The sequence below is a fragment of the Schistocerca gregaria genome, chromosome 2, assembly GCF_023897955.1.
Source record: "Schistocerca gregaria isolate iqSchGreg1 chromosome 2, iqSchGreg1.2, whole genome shotgun sequence".
NCBI lineage: Eukaryota > Metazoa > Arthropoda > Insecta > Orthoptera > Acrididae > Schistocerca > Schistocerca gregaria.
This window is the reverse complement of record NC_064921.1, coordinates 398454201-398474941: the sequence shown is the minus strand read 5'-3', so window position 1 is coordinate 398474941 and position 20741 is coordinate 398454201. Positions and strand designations below refer to the sequence as shown.

Sequence of the window (20741 nt, the reverse complement as noted above, 5' to 3'; positions counted from 1 at the left end):
TGCAGTCATCAAGGGTACACAAATGAGCCATTAGCTCTGAAAGCCCATATCGATTATGTTTCGTTGAACAGTTCGCACACTGACACTTGTTGATGGCCCAGCATTGAAATTTGCAGCAATGTGCGGAAGGCTTGCACTTCTGTCTCATTGAAAGATTCTCTTCAGTCATCACTAGTCCTGTTCTTGCAGGATCTTTTTTCGGCTGCAGTGATGTCAGAGATTTGATGTTTTACTGGATTCCTGATATTCAAGGCACACTTGTGAAGTGCTAGTATGGGAAAATCCCCACTTCTTCGCTACCTCAGAGATGCCATCCTCCATTGCTCATGCGATGACTATAACACCACATTCGAATCTTGTTAACCTACCATTGTAGAAGCATTAACTGATCTAACAACTGTGCCAGACACTTACCTTATATAGGTGTTGTCAACTGTAGCAATGTATTCTGTCTGTTTACATATCCCTGTATTTGAATACACATGCCTATACAAGTTTCTTCGGCTCTTCTGTGGAAAATAAAAGTATATGTACTTACAAAATCATTTCATATAACAACTGAATTACGAAGCAGGGTAATGAATAACCAAGCTCCAGCCATTACTCTCTTCAATTAACATACATTTGTATCCAATGTAAGCAATCATATCTGTTACATGTTCAACTTTTTTAAAGTGACAATGTAAACATAATATACAGTGGGAGAACACACAACAAGCGGCAGTATGCAGACTTTTTACAACTCTATGGCCCTGTAAGTATAATTTACTGTCACAAATAGATGTTTTTTTAACATTAAAAGTATCTTTTTAGCAACATAACCTACAGTTCCTTGGTCTATTTCTGTGAAAAGGCACCAGTGCTGTTCATGAACACCAGCTATGTAAATAAACAATTCTCCACCTGAACATGATATGTGAACCATTGAAATGTGAAGCGGTAAAATAAATAACTGACAAGACACAGAATATTGTTTTATTTGGATATTTAGTATTTATCATTTCTGGGAGGTTTTTAAAATGTCTTTTGTTTGTGTATTCTGGAATGTTTATACAGGATAGCTATTCAAACTTTTAATAAATAAATATTGTTTAGATTTCAAGGCATGGGGAGGAAGAAGATGTCACACGAAGTTCCTGGAGAATTAACAGTGATCAGGGAGTGGGGGGTTGAGAAACTCACAATAATGACTTTTCTTTCCTCTCAGCTACTGTAGTTTAACCAGTTTTTAAACATCGATAACTTATATAGACTAACATTTAAGTAACTTACACACCTTGAAATTTAAGTATTTTACGATTTGTGATTTATAAAGCTCAATAAAATTAAATTCCAATGTTAGGTTAAGAACATAAAATTCCGTGAGATGTTACAAAATTTCTGAGATTCCTATTTTTTTTTCTAGGTAAAATGTAATTTCTTGATAATTCTGGGTTTTCCAGAAGAATCGGCACTATGCTATATAAACAGCTGCACTCTCTATCCATGAGGTTAGTTCTGTTCCGGCTGTTAGTTGGTGTTCGTAATACACGAGTTTTCAGTGCTAATTGTTGTATTTCTTTGATGACACTTCTTTCCGATATGGGTTAGAGAGTGGTTATGGCATGAAAGTGCTACCTGCCAGTGTAATTTCAATTGATTCCTTTGAGACACAGTCCCAACAGTGAGGTGCAGGAACAATTATCTGTGTCTCATCATAAACCATTCTGTGTCCCTTCATCAGACAGTGCTCTGCCATCACAGATTTCTCAGACTGTAGCAATTGTGTGTTGTGGTGGTGCTCAACACATCTGTTGTGAATGGTTTGAATCATCTGGCCCAAATAGGTTTACCCATAATGGCAAACAATTGTGTAAACATTGGACTTCCTTAGTTCTTGGTAATTTTTTGCCGAGCCAAGCAGGAAAACAAAATATACTTTTCAAAATACTTGTTATTTTTGAAAATTTTTACAAAGCCAAGAAGAACGTTAATCTGAGCTGGAAAACCAAATATACTTTTCAAAATCCCTTTATTAAATTCTTGCTATTTTTGAAGATACAGTACCAGCACATGATATGAAAGCAACCAATCTACATATGTGTTCAACTAGTTACAGTAGAGGTTCAGTCTCCAAAGCTTGATGGGTCTGTTTGTCAGTATAGAGATTCTGCTTGAACACAAGCTTAAGGTATTTCAGTCATTGTGGCAAAGTTTCTGAGTCCGAGGTGGCACAAGACCTTCTTACCGATATCCTCAGGACTTCCACACATTGGTGTGATGGATGACACTTCATATAATGTAGATACTGGATCACATGAACTGACATTCCATAAACACTGTGTTCCAGAATCCCACCATCCTTTTGATCTCCGTTTTGAACTCGATGCAGGGGTAAAGACAATTAAAATGATCCAAGAAACAACTTAGAATAAGTAGTCCATGTATGATGAGAGACTGATAGTTGCTCCAGTGACTACTGTGACTGTGCTGTAAAGGAACTGATAGAAATTAGACTGGCATATAACATAAATAGACACAAGACTACCCTTTAAGTAAAATGTGGAACCCCATTATATCTGAAATTAAGAAAACACCTCTGGGACAATGTACCTTCACTTTGTGCTATGGGGCAGCAGCAACAATTTCTCTTGAGGGCACTTTGGTTCTCCATGGCTTATAAAAGGACTGCCATTCAGGGCAGGTATCAGTTCCTTTGAATTTACCAAACAGTTTTCTCGTTTGAAGCTGGTGGCCAGATGAGTCACTCAAATATTGTGCCAGGATGATTGTGTGATCCAACTGCAGACCTGATAAGAATATAAACAATTAATACTGTAGGAAAGTTTACACAGTCACACATGAGTTCTCATGTTATATCAATGACTGTAATTTTGCTGTGATAAGCAAAGCGAATTGATTTTCGATTTACGTTTTACGTCATCTGAAAAGTCTTTGATGATCTAATATGTTATCCTGAGGAATATCTATGTTTATATGGTTTTGTAAATAAAATAGAAAGAAACTTCCACATGGGAAAAATATATTAAAAACAAAGATTCCAAGACTTACCAAGTGGGAAAGCGCCGGTAAATAGGCACAATGAATAAAACACACAAACACACACACAGAATTTCGAGCTTTCGCAACCGGTGGCTGCTTCGTCAGGAAAGAGGCAAGGAAAAGGAAAGATGAAAGGATGTGGGTTTTGAGGGAGAGGGTAAGGAGTCATTCCAATCCCGGGAGCGGAAAGACTTACCTTAGGGGGAAAAAAGGATAGGTATATACTCGCGCACACACATACACACATATTCATCCATACATACACCAATATCCTTTTTTCCCCCTAAGGTAAGTATTTCCGCTCACGGGATTGGAATAACTCCTTACCCTCTCCCTTAAAACCCACATCCTTTCATCGTTCCTTTTCCTTCCTTCTTTCCTGACGAAGCAGCCGCCGGTTGCGAAAGCTCGAAATTCTGTGTGTGTGTTTATGTGTTTTATTCATTGTGCCTATTTACCGGCACTTTCCAGCTTGGTAAGTCTTGGAATCTTTGTTTTTAATATTTTTATGTGGTTTTGGTAAGATAATTGTTTCACAAAAGAATAGCATAAGCCGAAGCAATATGATGTAACTGTATAGGTAAAAGATCTAATCACCATGCAGTGGTAGGAAAACACACATATAAAAGATATTACATATGCAAGCTTTCAGGACCGGGGGCTGCTTCTTCAACCGGAAGAGGTGAAGGGGAAGGAAGAGGAGTGAAGAAAAAGGAATGGTGAGGTTTAGGAAAAGGAATAGAGGTTGAAAAAGTCACGCAGAACCCTGTTTCAGGGGAGACTTACTAGATGGGATGAGGAGAAAGACTGATAGTTGGGGACTGTACTGGGCGAGATTTGAAAACCTGAGATCTTAAAGGTGGAAGAAAGGGTATTATGTAAAACAGAGATTACTGCTAAAACATCGTGCATGAGTTAGTAGGAGTGAAAAGTTAAGTGCATTGTATGCAACAGAGGTGGGAGGGCGATGGTGAAAAACAGACAGCACAGAAAATGAAAGATGTAGAAAACTAAACCTGATAAAGGAAGGAATAGTTACTGTGAAGAAATGATGAGACCAAAGAAATTAAAATAAACTAAGACCAGGTGGGGGCAAGAGCCAAGGACTTGTTGTACCATCAGTTCCCACCTGTGGAGTTCTGAGGAACTGGTGTCTGGGGGAAGAATCCAGATTGCACTTGTGGTGGAACAGGCACCAAGGTCATGACTGTCATATTGTAGTACATTCTCTGCAACAGGATATTGTGTGTTGCCAGTTCACGACCTCTGCTTATGCCCGACCTCTGCTTATGCCCATTTTTCCCAACTGATAACTTATTGGTAGTCATGCTGGTGGGCTGAACAGTGTTTACATAACAGCTGACACATGACGTGTGTGGCTCTCCCTTTGCTAGTATATTTTTGCGTTACAGGGATGGTATAGGTGGTGGTGGTGGTGGTGGTGGTTGTGGCAGTGGTGGTGGAGGAGGAGGATGCGTAGGGCAGGTCTTGCAGCAGGTAGTCACAGGGGTAGGAGTCACACGGTCTGGTGATGGGTGCAAAGGGAGCACAGGGTCTGACAAGGATAATGCCGAGATTAAGAGGGCAATGAAAAACTATTCTAGGTGTGGTGGGCAAAATTTCAGACAGAATGGACCTCTTCTAAGATTTTAGGAAGTTATGACCTTCCTGAAGAAGCTAATTAATATGTTCAAGACCGGGATAATACTAGGTGACAAGTGGTTTACTCCTAAGTTGTTTTTTAGAGCATCAACAGTACCAGGGCCAACGGCCTTGCCGCAGTGGTAACACTGGTTCCTGTCAGATCACGGAAGTTAAGTGCTGTCTGACAGGGCTAGCACTTGGATGGGTGACCATCTGGTTTGCTGAGCGCTGTTGGCAAGCGGGGTGCACTCAGCCCTTATGAAGCAAACAGAGGAACTACTTGAGTGATAAGTAGCGGATCCAGTCTTGTAAACTGACATACGGCTGGGAGAGTTGTGTGCTGACCATATGCCCCTCTGTATCCGCAGTCAGTTATGTCTGTGGGCTGAGGATGACACCGCAGCCGGTCAGTACCGTTGGGCCTTCCTGGCCTGTTCAGGCAGATTTAGTTTTTAACAGTGCCAGGATTGGATGTGATGGCCCAGGAAATATGTATGTGAACTAAGCTGGTATGGTAATTATGCCCAGTGAAAGCCGAAGGTGAGAATGGTGGTGTATTGTTTTAAAGAGTCTGATCTGAACAAATACGTTTGCCTTGAACACCCAGGCTTTATGGCAGGGAACGTTTGACATGGGAAGTATGGCAACTGTCAAAGTGTAAGCACTGTTGTTTGTTAGTAGGTTTAATGGGATTGAAGTGTGTAGCTAGTTTTCGGTGAAGATGAGATCAACGTCAAGGAAAGTGGCATGGGATTCGGAATAGAACCATTTGAATTTTAATTGGGAGAATGCATTTAGAGATTAACAGTTCAGTCTCATCATGGGACCATATTGCACAGATGTCATCAATGTATCTAAAACAAACCAGGGGCTGAACGCCTACAAAACCAAGGAATGCCCACTCCAAGTGACCCATGAAAAGATCAGCACAGGAAGGAACCATCCTGGTTCCCATGGTGGTACCCGTGATCTGTTTGTATATCTGTCCCTCAAGGCAAAGTAGTTGCTGGTAAGTATAAAGATGATTATGGTAAGCAGGAAGGATGTCATAAGTTTGAAATCAGGTGGGTACTGACTGAGAAAATGTTCAGCAGCAGACAGATCATGAACATAGGGGATGTCCTTTTCTTTCACCCATTTTTCCTTCTCCCTCAACTCTTCTGCCAGAAGAAGAAGCAACTGACTAAAGATTGCATATGTACAACCTTTTATATGTGTGTTTTCCTGTCGGTGCTCAGTGATTAGTTTTTTTTATTTATCCAATTACATTTTGTTTTCAAAAACTGATTATTTTTGTTGATAGCCAAGAGCGAGTTCTATCTCTACCTTTTACACCTTATTTTCCTCATTGTTTCATCCCAATTGACATGCAAGTTGCCGAAGTGGCGTCAAATCAAAAGACTTGCACCTGGTGAATCGTCTACCCGACAGGAATCCCTAGTAACATGACATTTACATTTTCCATGTATGACTGGAACCAGTCATTAGCTGTTTGACTTAACCCTAGTACTTTAGTTTGTTTAGCAGTATTTTGTGGTCAACAGTCTTGGGTTCATCTAAAAGTGTGACTGCAATGCAGCCACCCCTGTTGAGAGTTGAAGGATCACTTTTGTAAACTCTATTACAGCTGATACTCTACTTCTGCTCACTTCAAAAGAAATTGAGCTTTGTTGGGAAGGATCTATTTATTCAAGTAACTCATTAGTTTGTCTTTCATGATTGGTTGGGAAAGATAAGTGTAGGGAAAATGACTTGTCGTTTCCAGTATTTGTGTATCACCTATGTTTAGTAGTAGGACAACTTGTATGCTTTAGATACTCTGGAAAAATACTTGAATGAAGAGATTCAACTAAAATACTTTTAGGATATGGATTGGTAGCTAATCTACACCTGTGGATTTCTTTTTTTTTTTTAAATTTTTGTTTTGTCTTCCTGGGTCCGTGCTCAGTTGTGGGATACTATATCATTATGATGGTTTCATAATTCAAGGTGGTTGCCACACCTGTCTTATGGAAATTTTCTTGGAGCCCCTCTGCAATACCTGAAAAACCGTCACTTGAAAAATTTTCTAGGTTTTGTGTACTGTCACGTAATCTACTTCCATCTTTGACCTGGACTCGCATTTGGGAGGACAACAGTTAAAACCTGTGTCTGGCTATCCCGATTTAGGTTTTCCATGATTTCCCTAAATCACTTCAGGCAAATGATAAGATGGTTCCTTTGAAAGGCAAGGCAGACTTCCTTCCCCATCCTTCCCTAATCCAACGGGACCAATGACATCGCTGTTAAGTCCACTCCCTCAAATCAACCAGGTTGATAGGTAAGTTATTTTATTTAGATCTATCTTTTCCTGTTTTTTTTTTTTTTTTTTTTGGTTTATGATGTTGCTTTTTACTTTGTATGTATTAAATTGGGGACCTAGAAACGACGGACAGGCTTCGCCCTGTTGTAGCCCCACCAAACACAGGGCTACTGTGCGGTTCAGAACCCAGTGTAACCCCCTCCTGGGAACATCTCATACCAGACAAGTGTAACCCTAAATGTTTGCGTGGTAGAATAATTATGGTGTATGCATACGTGGAAACGATGTTTGCGCAGCAATTGCTGACACAGTGTAACTGAGGCAGAATAAGGGGAGTCAGCCCGCATTTGGCAAGGTTGATGGAAAAGCTTAAAAAAAAAAAAAAAAAAAAAAAAAAAAAAAAAAAAAAAAAAAAAAAAAAAAAGGTTCAAATGGCTCTGAGCACTATGGGACTTAACATCTGAGGTCATCAGTCCCCTAGAACTTAGAACTACTTAAACCTAACTAAACTAAGGACATCACACACATCCATGCCCGAGGCAGGATTCGAACCTGTGACCGTAGCAATCGCAAGGTTCCAGGCTGAAGCACCTAAAACCGCTCAGGCACACCAGCCGGACCACCTTAAAAACCATCCATAGTCTGTCCAGCACACTGGACGTTCCCGCTACGGAAGCAGTGCATTAGACCGTGCAGCTACAGGGCAGGCACCTTATTACTTTACTATCATTTTCTGGATTATATAGTATTTTGTCATTAAAAGATACTTTTTGGGCAGTATACATTTTTATAACTGCGGTAATAGTTTAGGAATTCTGGATTAGTGTAGTTGTTCTGCAAATATGTTAGATATTTAAGTGTCTCACAGATCATTCTAATAATTAGTGAGTTGTTGCCTTTACCACTAAATCACCTTCATTCAACCCGAACTATCCACTAAGGTCCTTAAAAATTAGTTTGAACAAGATGAAGAATTTAGATTACTTTGCATGTGTTCCCTGTATGAACTTCATCCCAAGGTGTGTTTACGAATAACATTGAAAAAGTGTATTTTTTAATTTTATAGTAGTGTATTTTGCAGGCTTGCAGTTTTGTTGGATACTCTAGTTCTGCCTTTAGCTCTCTTATGTGGAAAAAGTAAGTTCTGTTTAGCTTTTTTGCATTTCCTTGACAATTTAACAAGATGTGGAACATGTTAGTATGTACACCAAAAAGATACATTTACAAACTTGGCTACATGCTGCCCATTTTAAAAAACTGCATTTTTTTGGTTTCAATCCTAATGTACAACAAAATTTGATAAATGTAGGCCCTAAATGAACCACACTCATAAATCCATCTACGGAGTAGAAGATTGTGTTAAGTAGAAATGATTTTAGTGTTTTTAAAATGTTCTTTATCAATCAGTGAGGTATCATTCTGAGACCATAGTGCCACACCAAAGTCAGCAATGTGAATAAATACTACAGACATTAGCTAGCGCTCGCTGCAATCTGCAATGACTTATGGAAAGCACCCTTGAAGACCATATCTCTCTCCCATCACAGCAGCGTCCTCACACTGGGGTCAATATAGTGCTGAGCAAGCAAGAGCTCAGCCCAGTTCGACACTTCAGCTACAGCAGCCAACATCACTGAGTAGGACAATGACTGTTGAAGTTTCTGATGAAACTTACTGTTGTAAAAGATGCATTTTGGGAAATATGGAAGCGTCCGTTCCCGCCCGTCTACTTTGCCCCATGACGCCACAAATATGGCGGAAACGACCATAAACCACGATTCCAATATGGCGCATATAAAGTCGTTACGTACACATTATGAGGACAAAAATACATTGAAACACACACACACACACACACACACACACACACACACACAGATTCCACAACAAGCCTAATGACACTAACGGGACAAGCGCAGGAAATAGGTTTTTTTTGGGTGGGGACAAACTAAATATAAACAAATTTAGACATCCACCCCCAAACAAAACCACGCAAGACGATGAAAAAAAAAACGACATCACAAAACTCTCTAAATACCACCAAACACAATATCATTTGGATTCGGACACTCCCCTTGACCTATACAGCTCAACAGCAGCTCCCGATCCCATTAATTGGGATCGAACACTTCTCTTGACCTATTATCCTTACGACATCTCCACATACAGCCGTCCCTGGTCCAAGACGCCGGAACTTTAAATAAGCCTCATTTCTTCATGACATACTGAACACTTCAGAACTTCATCCAAAAATCTGAATAGCTGAAGAAATTTTATTAGAGACAATGCACTGTCCCCCATCATAGCCGAGAACCGAAAACTGTTGACCCTGTCAGTCATATCCATACCTACCAAAGACATAAAAAAAGCAATTTACCAAAATTCACACACAACACCACACTCGCAAACTAAACCAAAAACATCACCTAACACACCACCAGAGAGCACCACTGATTGCATCAAAATGACACCTACAAACACGCCACTCTCACAAACTAAATTCCGCGCCGCCGTGACGTCACACACCACGACAGCTTTACGTCATGGGTCAAAGCCGACGAGTGGGATTGGATGCTTCAGTCGACTCGCATTTTGTACTTTTTGTACAAATTCTTGTGCAATATAAACGCTTCACCATTAATGGAGACCACACACGTTGATAGGCACACACAAAAGAAGGAACACTTGCTAATTTTCAGAGTTAGCCTTAGACGAGCTAGAGTACACACACACACACACACACACACACACACACACACACACACTCACACACACATGGGTAGCAGGTATAGCTGTAGCGACCGATGGGAAGAGGGGATGTGAATTGGGAGGAGTTGACAGTACGGAGGAAGTGAAACTATTGTGTGAGGCTGTGGGACAATCGGTTACCTGAGACTGAGGCCGAAACAATTATGGCAGCGGAACACTTGTTGTAAGGATAACCCATCTGCATAGTTCAGAGAAGCTGATGATGGAGGGAAGGATACAGATGACTTGGGTTGTGAAGCTGTCATTAAAATTGAGAATGTTGTATTCAGCTGCCTCTTGTGCCATTGTATGGTAAAGTTTGTTCTTGATAACAATTTGATGGTGGCCATTAATCCTGGTGCAGAGCTGGTCAGTAGTCTTACCAACATAAAAGGCTGTGCAGTGTTTCCAGCAGTGCTGGTATATGACATGGCTGCTTTCACCGGTAACCTGTTCATTCGACTACGATAATCCTGTGATAGGACTGGAGTAGGAGGCACAGTGTGGGTGGATTGGGCAGGTCTTGCACCTTGGTTTGCCACATGGATATGATTCCTATAGCAAGGGGTTAGGAATGGGAGTGACATGGAGTGGACTAGGATGTTGCGCAGGATGTGTGGGTGATAGAACATCACTTTAAGAGGGGTGGGAAGAATCTTGGGTGGATGTCCCTAATTTCAGGGATGGATGACAGATAGTCAATGCCTTAGCAAAGGATATGGTTTTGCTGTTCGAGTCCAGGGTGATGCTGGGTGACAAATGGGGTGCTCTTTTATAGCCGATTCTTGGGGTGGAGGGAGGACTGGGGATGTGAAGGGTAATGGCATGACCTTGGCTTGGAAGGAATTACCTGTCAGTGAATGCCTTTGTGAGGCCTTCAGCATACTAAGAACGGGAGTACTCGTCACCGCAGGTACATTGTCCATGGGTGGCTTGGCTATATGGGAGGAATTTTTTGTGTGTGGAGGGAATGGCAGTGGTCTAAATGCATTCACTGCTGATAGTGGGTTTAATGTAGACAGTCTGAGAAGAGTTATGTGAATCCAATTTCAATTTCACTTGCAGGTGAAGTACTTAATGACTGATAATATTCGTGATATGACTTCCACACATCATCTCCAAACTTTTAATTATCATTGTCCAAAACACATTGAGATATTCTCTTGTCCATAAGCCATTCGTAACTCATATGTCTTGGGCCTACACTATTGCTTGTACCGCTGAGGTTCTGCTGTATGTGTGTACCTTAGATGGCTAAAATTAGGTACCCAGTGTGTTATTGTTAGAAATTAAATGCATTTTAATGACATTACTTCAGAGACATATTAGCTTCTGTTACTGAACCAAGGGACACACTTGATGGAACCATTAAGGAGAGGACTTTTCTGTTAAATCAAGTCAACCACACTTTCTGTTTGGTTGTACACTCTTTCCTTAATTTTCTTCTGTGCCACACATGTAACAAGAGAAAAACTATATGTGATTCAACAGTAACATATACATTAATCTGGAACAATAATGCAGCAGGTGGTATGATCTGTTGGCACTGAATACTGAATGTGAAACTGATACTGGAATATGTAGTAGTGAAAGCACAGTGCACTCAGAAATTTAATTCCTGAGTGACAGTATCTGAAATTTTTCATACTGCTACTGGACGTTAAATGTAGCACGGGATACACAGAAATGTTGCTTCCACTTTATGTATGGTGCTGGACTAATATCAAATAATATCTGAAGAACAACTTTCTCTATCTTCTACAGCTTATCTTATAAATTTCTTACCTGGCACGTACAGCGTAAACGGGAAGAGATTTCCTTTGTGACAGAATGGCCGCCAGTCCATTTTCTGCGAGAAGAATTCGCTTTGCAGGAGACTGTTCTGATATTGATCTCTTATTCGGATTACTAGTCGAAAACGTTACTAGTGTTGTTGGTTTTTTAAGCTTGCTTGCTGCATTTGTAAAGGCGTACTTAGAATCCATTTCGCTGTCTCAATAACAAGTCCACATAAACAAACAGATAAACATGCGGAATAAATTGATAATGTCGAAGACAGTGGACGCCTGTAACAAACAGCTGTGTTCACGAGTTATTCTCGCGAACTGCGTTTTCATTCAGTATAAACGTAGAAAGAAACGCATGTAAACTATCCATCCCCATGTCACATAACTAGCACGCCTGTACTGTGTTGACACAAATGTCAACATCTCCCGAAAAGCGTATATACAAAGCACTGCCTGCAAATACACAGCGCAAACTACTGTTGTTCAAAGATATTATACACAGACGCGCTAGTATAGTAGTATTATCTGCACGGTACTTCTTCCAAATCCGTGATAAACAGTTCAGTTTGTTTGATGTGGGGCGGATGACATCAAAGATCTTGTTGATAATGCCTTTTGTCAGAGTGTTGTATGAGTCAGAAGGCAAACAGTGTGTGAGAGTGCTTCAGTGTTCTGATTTAGGTACTCATTGCATTAGGGGATGAGCGTATGTTAACTCACGAAGTCCATGTGCTACAGTTACATGTGGATAAGCCGAAAAGTCTGAATTGTTGTGAGGCGCGCTAGGTTATGTTGCTGTAGAGATCATATGACTTATGTTTTGTGCCCTGTGTTCTACAGGTATGACTAGAACGTGAAACGAAAGAGACTAATTTGTGCCTTTGAGAAGAACCATTCCTTTGGACAATGGAGAACGATGCTTCCGACAAGGAACTTATTTTACCAGCAGAACAAGACCATGAATCTTCGGATGCAGAGTCTCCTGGATGTGCTGAACAAGGCTGTTGCAGCCCAAGTCATCCTGTCCACAGATTTTTAGCGCTAATGTTAATGAGCTTGTTGGGTTTTGGTAAGTAAAAATGTAATTATTAATTCGCTGAATTGGGAGTTGTGGGTGTTTTCTGTTGTTAAGTCATTGTGACAACCAAATAGAAAGTTTAATTTGCACGTGTTCGACATTTGTTGCTGAACATGTTTTTCATGCGTTTTTGTTGTAGTATCATAGAGATGTCACAGGTCACCTGTGTCTCATCGATTTCCAGACCTTCATAGGTTAACATGTATTAAATACACCAGTAATAGGAGTTTAAAATGTAGTTCTTTAAGACAATTTTTGTTAACAGTATTGTATTCTACATTGAGTTTACAAACATACATCAACTCATCTTCACCAGTCACTTTAAGCTTATTTGTCAATGTCCGCAGCTCATGGTCTAGTGGCTAGCGTTGCTACGTCTGGATCACGGGGCCCCGGATTTGATTCCTGGCAGAGTTGGGAATTTTCTCAGGGACTGGGTGTTTGTGATGCCCTCGTCATTCGTGACAGTGGCTAGATTGGACTGTGTAAAAAATTGAGACTTTGTAAGGGTGTTGATGACCGCACAGTTGAGTGCCTCACAAACCAGTAATTGTCATCATCATCATTATTTGTCAACACATTATATTTGTGCCACTGCTGTTGGGGGAGACCAATGTAACCTGTGAGCCATTTTGGGGTTTTACTCGTAAGTATGCTGTACAAGTGATCAATCGCAGCGATTTAGATGTTGCAAGCAAATGCACTCTAATTCTTGAAAATCCAAGCACATGAGCCAACAGTGATGTCACACTGACAGAGATATGTAAGAATCTTTGGAATGCATTCAACATTTATTATTTTGTTGCTCCAAAATGTGTTGTCACTGTTTAAATCAGTAATGAGTATAAAGATGCTGTGACTAAGGCACTGGTCTCATGTTTGGAAGGAGAGGGGGAGTATGAAATCCTTGTCCGAACATAAGGGTTTTGGTTTTCTCTGTTTACCCAAAGTCGCCTAAGGTGGGAAGCCTTTGTAAAAGCTATGAACACTTCCTCAACAAAATTTTAATTTGTGATGAAACTTGATTTCACTGTTATGAGCCAGAATCAAAAAGACAAAGCATGGACTCGAAGCACACCAACTCACCTGTAAAAAATTCAAAAGCTAAGCATCAGCAGGAAAAGTCATGTTGATGATGTTTTTGGATGTTGAAGGTCCAGTTTTTTTTATGATTATCTTGAAGAACAGTGTACAATGAACAGCTAATACTACTTGTATTTGCTTTTAAACAAGATGAAGCCAGCCATGAGAGAGAGATGTTGTGGATCTCAGAGGAAAGTGTGATTCTCCAGTAAGACAACGCTCATCCTCATATTGCTCAACTAACCCATGAAACCATCAACACGCTGGGCTGTGAAGTACGGCCTCATTCCCCTTACAGTCCTGATTTAGGACCTAGTGATTTCCATTTGTTTTGTACACAGAAGGAGGCATTATGTGGGAAGAGGTTCCAGAACAACAGGGATGTGAAAAAGTTTGCGGGAAATTGGTTCAAACATAAAGATAAAGAGTTCTTTGCAGTTGGAATAAAAAAAACTTGTAGCCCATTGGAAAAAGTGCATAAATGTTCAAGGGGATTATGTTCAAAAGTAGAAAAAGTATTGTTTTCTAAAAATAAATACTTTTTTTCTCCAGACCAATTTGTCTCTCTAATTATTGAATGACCCTCGTACTTTTATTTCTGAAAGACTTCTTTTCAATCCAATCACACATTTGGTCTGATATTCCATATGCCCATACTTTGTTCATTACATGGCAGTGTAGAACTGTATCGAACACCTTCTGGAAGTCAAGCAACACAGCATCTACTTGGGCACCTGTATCCACTGCTTTCTGGGTTCTGTTAATGAAAGAGACAGCTGTGTGTCACATGATTGTTATTTTTGGAACCCATGTTGATTCCTATAGAGCAGAATTTCAGTCACCAGGCCCCCCAGGGGGCTCACAGTTCTTTCATGAGTTTGTTCGTGGTACTCACGGGGCCCTGAGCATTCTTCATTCCCCCCCCCCCCCCCCCCCTTTTTTTTCTTCCCACTCTTTTGGTGCTTCAGTCCTCACTTGAGGTTTGATCTCCACTTCAAAAGTTCCTGTTTTTAGTGTGCGCCATATGGGGATGAACACCCTCCCTAGCATCTACAGTGTGGATTCCTCTCCCCTTCCCTTCTCCTCTCCCTTCCCCATTGTAGCTGCCTTCCACCCTGCTAGGTCACCAGCACATGTAGCCAGTCCGTGTGGTGGGGCTGTTATATACCCATATGGTCGAGCTCTCTGACAACACAGGGATCACACTACTGATACCTGAGCTTTTCCCTTCCCTTGGAGGAGTGGTTGCTTCTCTTCTTGGAGCATCGGAACTCCCGGCAGCAGCAGCCGTGCCAGACGGCCCTTGCTGTGGCTGGGTGGCGCCTGTGGGGAGAGCCCCTGGTCGGAATGGTTGGTACCAGGGTGGATGCTTGGCGCATGAAGCTTATCAAGCTGCAAAAATCTGGCTGTTCTCATGTGGCCATCTCTTTGAATGGTGAAGGATCCTTAAAGGCTGCTTTGTATGACCTGGCAGCCTTCCCTCTCCTGGCTACCCCATGGCAGGAGGGCCAGGCTTACAATCTTGCGCTGAAACCCTTTCCTCATTACCTTGTCTATACTTGGACGGATGGGGACACTTCCACCGCCACAAAGCCATTGTTTTCTGTGGAAAATACTAAGGACAAATTTGGTGAAGTGGAGTCTATTAGTAAAATGCGGTTGGGCTCCCTGTTGATCAAAGCTTCTTCTGCCACCCGATCCGCAGCTCTTCATGCCTGTGATCGTCTTGGCAATGTCCCAGTGTCTATCACTCCTCTCCAATCAGGGTGTCTTTTTTCATAGGGACCTCATACTGCAAACTGATGAGGAACTCCGGGCTAATCTGGAGTAGCGTGGCATTCATTTTTTTTTTTACGTGTGCAGAGTGGTCGCAAAGACAACCGTACCGATACTGGCGCCTTCATTCTGGCTTTCAAGGGGGGTACTGACCCAGAGAAGGTCAAGGCTATGTGCTACAGATGTGACCTGAAGCCGTACATGCCTCCACCAATGCAGTGTTTTGGGCATAGTCTTCCCACTGTACAGCAGACCCTTTGTGTGGTGACTGTAGCCACTCAGTCCATGAGGGAAACCCTTGTGTTCCGTCAACTGTGCTGACCACCACTCCCCTCGCTCGCCAGATTGCCCGGCCTACAAGAGAGAAAAGAAGATACAAGAATACAAGTCCCTGGATCGCCTGTCTTATGCAGAGGCTTGCCAAAAGTATGAGAGACTTCGTCCTGTGTCACTATTTTCAACTTTTGCCTCTGATACTTACTTTCCTCGTCCTCCTCCTCCCTTGTCCTTACCCCAGCCCTGTCCCACTCTCCCCTCCACCTCCCCTGCAGTTCCTATGACCTCCTGTCAGGGAGTCGCTCCCCTCCCTGGCCGAAGAAGTGCCCCCCTTCTTCGGCATCTTCTAGTGATCAGACTCCCTCCCAGGAACCTTCTCCCAGCACATGTAGCCAGTCCGTGTGGTGGGGCTGTTATTTACCCATATGGCCGAGCTCCCTGAGAACACAGGGATCACACTACTGATAGACAAGCAACCGGCGTCTCTCAGGCCAGAAGACTCTCACCACCACTCAGCCACGAGGTGCACCATCTGTGCGCTCCAAGGTCGCCCACTCTCTTTTGGTTCCCAATCTTGCAGATGCCTGTACTCCCCATTTGTCCTGCTCTCTTCCACCTCAGAAAGAGAAGAAGAAGAAGAAGAAGAAGAAAGATAAATCCTTCAACAAGGTGCCCCTGGTGCCCCCAGAGGTGTCAAATCCCTTCTTGCAACCCGAGTCTGACATCTTATTTGTTGGTGTCACTCCATCCTTGTTGGTGAAAACTACTGACAAAGTGACCTGACCTCCTCCTCGGCTCCTTCATGCCTACCTTGGACTCACGCCACATGATCATCCAGTGGAACAGCAATGGATACTGTCATCACTTACCGGAAATGCAATGTGTTCTCTTCTCTTATCTTGCATTCTGTCTTGTTCTCCAAGAAACACATTTCCATGATGACCACTCTCCAACTTTCCGTGGTTATTGGGCATTCTGTCAGAACAGTGCTGGCCCTGGGATAGCATCTGGTGGGGTCTGCACTTTGGTTCGCTCCGGTGTCCTTAGTGACCGGATCCCCCTATGTACCACCTTGGAAGTAATAGTGGTTACAGTGCAAACGACACTGGCAATCACCCTTTGTAAAGTCTACCTCCCTCCAGGTCAGCCACTTGCTTATGATGCACTATCTACCTTAATCCAGCAACTCCCGCCCCTGTTTCTCCTTCTTGGGGATTTCAATGACCACCGTCCCCTGTTGGGGAGTGTCACTTCAACGGGTCAGGGTATCCTAATCAACCAACTTATCACAGACTTCTTTTTGTGTCTCCTCAACGATGGTGTCTCCTACCCACTTCAGTACTGCTCATGGTACCTTCTCTGCTATTGATCTCACGCTCTCCTCCCCTGCCCTAGTGGCTTCCCTACATTGGTCATCCCATGATGGCCTTTGTGGCAGTGACCACTTTCCAGTGACACTATCGTTTCCCTGCTGCTGCCAGGCAGACAGGCCCCCCATGTTGGGCGTTCCACAGGGCCAATTGGCCTTTATACATGTCTGCTGTCCGCTTTGACACCTTCCACTTGAATTCTATTGATGTAGTTGTGCAAGGCATCTCTGCCACTCTTCTTCTTGCCGTCTATGCCACTCTTCTTCATGCTGCTGGCACTGATTCCCCCTACCCACAGGGCCCCCTCATCATCAACCGGTACCTTGGTGGACCAGGAACGTTGCAGTAGCTGTCCAGGACTGCTGATGAGCGCTGCAGCGGTTTGACACCCTTCCCAGGCCAACCTCCCCACTTTTAAATATCTCTGAGCTAAGGCTTGTTACCTTACTAAGCAGTGTAAAAAGGAATGCTGGTAGTGCTATGTTTCCTCCCTAGGGATCGCAAGTTTGGTCAAAACTCTGTAGCGTTCTGGGCCTCCAGCAACAGTCAACTGTCCAGGGTCTGAACCTCCAAGGAGCTCTGTGCACTGATCCATTGATCCTCGTGGAACACCTTGCAACACACTTTGTGATAGTGTTGTCGTCTGCTTCCTACCCTCCTACCTTTCTCCAACAGAAACGCAGAGTTGAACAGACCCCCCTCCTTTTAATCCTGCACCACATTGAGCCCTATAATGCACCTTCCACTGAATGGGAATTTGTGCAGGCTCTAAGCTCTTCACAAGACACAGCCACAGGGCCAGACTTCATTTACAATGAGATGATTTAATATTTGGACATTCCCCAGAGGCAACAGCTATTCAGGGTCTTCAATCACATCTGCCTCACGGGTGCTTTTCCATCACAATGACAAGACAGTATCATTATTCCTGTCCTTAAGCCCAGGAAAAACCCAATGTCTCTAGACAGCTACCACCCTATTAGCCTTACGAAAGTGCTTTGTAAACTGCTCGAAAGGATGGTCAACTCCAGATTATGTTGGGTACTCGAATCTCGGGACTTTTTGTCACCATATCAGTGTGGCTACCGGGCAGGGCGATCTCCAACTGACCATTTACTCTGATTGTAATCAGCCACACGACAGGCTTTTAGTCAGTGCAGGTACCTTGTCGCAGTTTCCTTTGACCTACATAAGCTGTGTGACATGGCTTGGCACCATCACATTTTAGCTACCGTTTGTGACTGGGGCTCCGTGGTCCCCTTCTGATTGTTATCTTACCGGCTCTTCCAGGTTCGAGTTGGCACTTCACTCAGCACCCTTCAGATTCAGGAGAATGGTATTCCACAGGGTTCTGTGGTAAGTGTCACACTCTTCCTCATTGCCATAAATGGGCTTGTGACCTCTGCTGGGCCTCTGGTTACCCTGGCATTGTACGTTGACAGATTTTTGCATCTGGTGCAGCTTCCGCTTGGCGGCGCCTACTGAGTGCCAGCTCCAAGGCACCATCTGATAGGCCTCTGCGTGGGCCACTGCCCGTGGCTTCCAGTTTTCCCCCTCCAAAATACGGGTTATGCATTTTTGTCGTCGACCCACAGTACACCCTGATTCAGAACGTTTTTTAGGCAGCCAGCTCCTTGATGTCCCACTTCTTGTGCCTTATTTTTGATAACAAGCTGAAGTGGCTGCCCCACATTTGCCACCTAAAGACTACATGCATGCGGAACCTTAACGCTCTCCGCCTCCTGGCCCACACATCTTGTCGTGCAGACTGTTCCACTCTTCTCCATCTTTACTGTGCTCTGGTGTTGTCCAGACTCGATTATGGTAGTCAGGTACATGGCTCAGCAGCTCCTTCCACTTTGAAACTCCTTAACCCTCCATCATTGTATGGTGCGTCTGGCTATTGGTGCCTTTCACACTAGTGCTCTTGATAGTCTCATAGAAGCAGGGATTCCCCCTCTACACATCCGATGGAGTCAACTCATTGTTTCTTATGCAGTAGCCATTGACCAATTCCCTGACCATCCTGTATAACCTATGCTCTTCGCCAATGAGGGATGTCTCCCTCCTAATACCCGCCCATGGGTGGGATTGCCAGTTGGCACGCGTCTCACTAACTCTCTGCCGGGATCTCCTTCTGCACTCGCTGGATTGCACCCCGTGTCTTTCCTCCATACCCCCCATTGGACGGTGCCTAGACCACGGATTAGGACCGATCTTTTCCAGGCTACTAAAGTCTGTTGCTCCTATGGCTTATTGGTGTCTTGTATGTGCCATTCTTGTAGAGTTCCAGAGTGCCACCATCTTTTGCACTGATTGTTCTAAGACTACTGATGAGGTGGGATACACTTTCATGTCTCCTACTGGCTTTGAGCGCCACTTGTTGCCAGGATTGTGTAGTGTATTTGCGGCAGAGCTTCTAGCCATTCACAGTGCCCTCTGTTTTGTTTCTTAGGCCTCCGTCCATAGTGTTTTAATTTGTTCTGACTCCATGAGCAGCCTGCAGGCTATCAATTGATGCTACTCTCGCCACCCCTTGGTCTCTGCCATCCATGACCTCCTCTCTGCCTTTGAGCATGCCTCCTGTTCAGTTGTCTTTCTCTGAGTCCCAAGACGTGTGGGAATCCCAGGGACTGAATTGGCTGACCATTTGGCTAGAGAAGCAGATACTTATCCCCATTTCTTTTCGCGATTCCAGCTGCGGATATGGGATCTACATCAAATCTCTCTTTGCCCAACAGTGGAATGCCATCTGGAGCGCTAGTGCTCATAGTAATTGTTTCTTCATACGTAACGACCCACCCCCACAATGTGGCTGTGGTGCCAGACTGATGGTATCTCACATATTGGTGGCATGTCCCCTTATTTCGACCCTTCGTGCTAAGTATAGTCTTCCTGCTTCCTTAAATTTAATATTAGCAGACAATCCACAGATGGTTGACCTGGTCCTCATTTAAGGTTCTTCTTTAGTCTTGGAGCAGGGGCGGGTTGGTTGTGGTCGGGACTCCTTTTGCAGTCTTTAGTCTGTGACACCCATGACCCCCCCCCCCCCTCCCCTCCCCTCCCCTCCCCTCCCCTCCCCCGTTTTCCAGTTTTTAGATTTGGTCCCACCTTTTATGCTTTTAGTGTGTGTGTTTAAAGTTCATTCTTTTATAATTAGACTCCTCTGACTGAATCTGTCCACTTTTAACAGACCCTCTTTCTTATGTAACCCACTTTGGAATCACGGGACTTATGACTTTGCTATGTGGTCCTGTACTCTCTCAGTTAATAAATCAGTCCCCAGGAATGTGATAATATTCTAGCATAAATTATGTTCCAATATCCTGTAACATACCATTGTTAGAGATACAATCCTATAGTTTTGTTTGTGTGTGTGTGTGTGTGTGTGTGTGTGTGTGTGTGTGTGTGTGTGTGTGTTCATTCAGTGACTCACCTTGTAAACAGAAATGACCTGTGCTTTTTTCCAATGAAGTAGATAATAACAGGAAGTATGAATAATTCATTCACAATTTTTTCATGTTATATTGAATCACATTTTGCATCTCAGACTGTCTGAACCTATCATCAGGTGAAAATTGTTTTGTTTCAATACATTATTTACTTTCGCTGTGGAGTGAGGTAAACCGAAATAT

The 20741-nt window shown here is 43.1% G+C and overlaps 2 protein-coding genes across 3 annotated transcripts in view; one reads left to right on the top strand and one right to left on the bottom strand.

Annotated features, from left to right (window-relative positions):
* LOC126322260 (ATP-dependent RNA helicase DHX33) overlaps positions 1-11998 on the bottom strand; it is a 108354-nt gene extending 96356 nt beyond the window's left edge. Inside the window, exons 1-2 of one of the 2 annotated variants that reach the window (XM_049994276.1) lie at positions 11522-11608; positions 2593-2789 (exon numbers count right to left, since the gene is read on the bottom strand). Coding sequence is in view for 1 of the 2 variants with exons in the window: in XM_049994274.1 (XP_049850231.1) it covers positions 11522-11721 (200 nt within the window). In the remaining variant the exon portion in view is untranslated. Of the gene's footprint in view, positions 1-2592; positions 2790-11521 lie in introns of both variants that reach the window. The other variant, XM_049994274.1, reaches the window with a different exon arrangement.
* A 145-nt stretch (positions 11999-12143) lies between these two features.
* Positions 12144-20741, top strand: part of LOC126322286 (major facilitator superfamily domain-containing protein 1-like) — a 130289-nt gene continuing 121691 nt past the window's right edge. The window contains exons 1-2 of the mRNA XM_049994278.1: positions 12144-12204; positions 12364-12592. Coding sequence (XP_049850235.1) covers positions 12430-12592 — 163 coding nt within the window. The 5' untranslated portion in view covers positions 12144-12204; positions 12364-12429. The remainder of the gene's footprint in view (positions 12205-12363; positions 12593-20741) is intronic.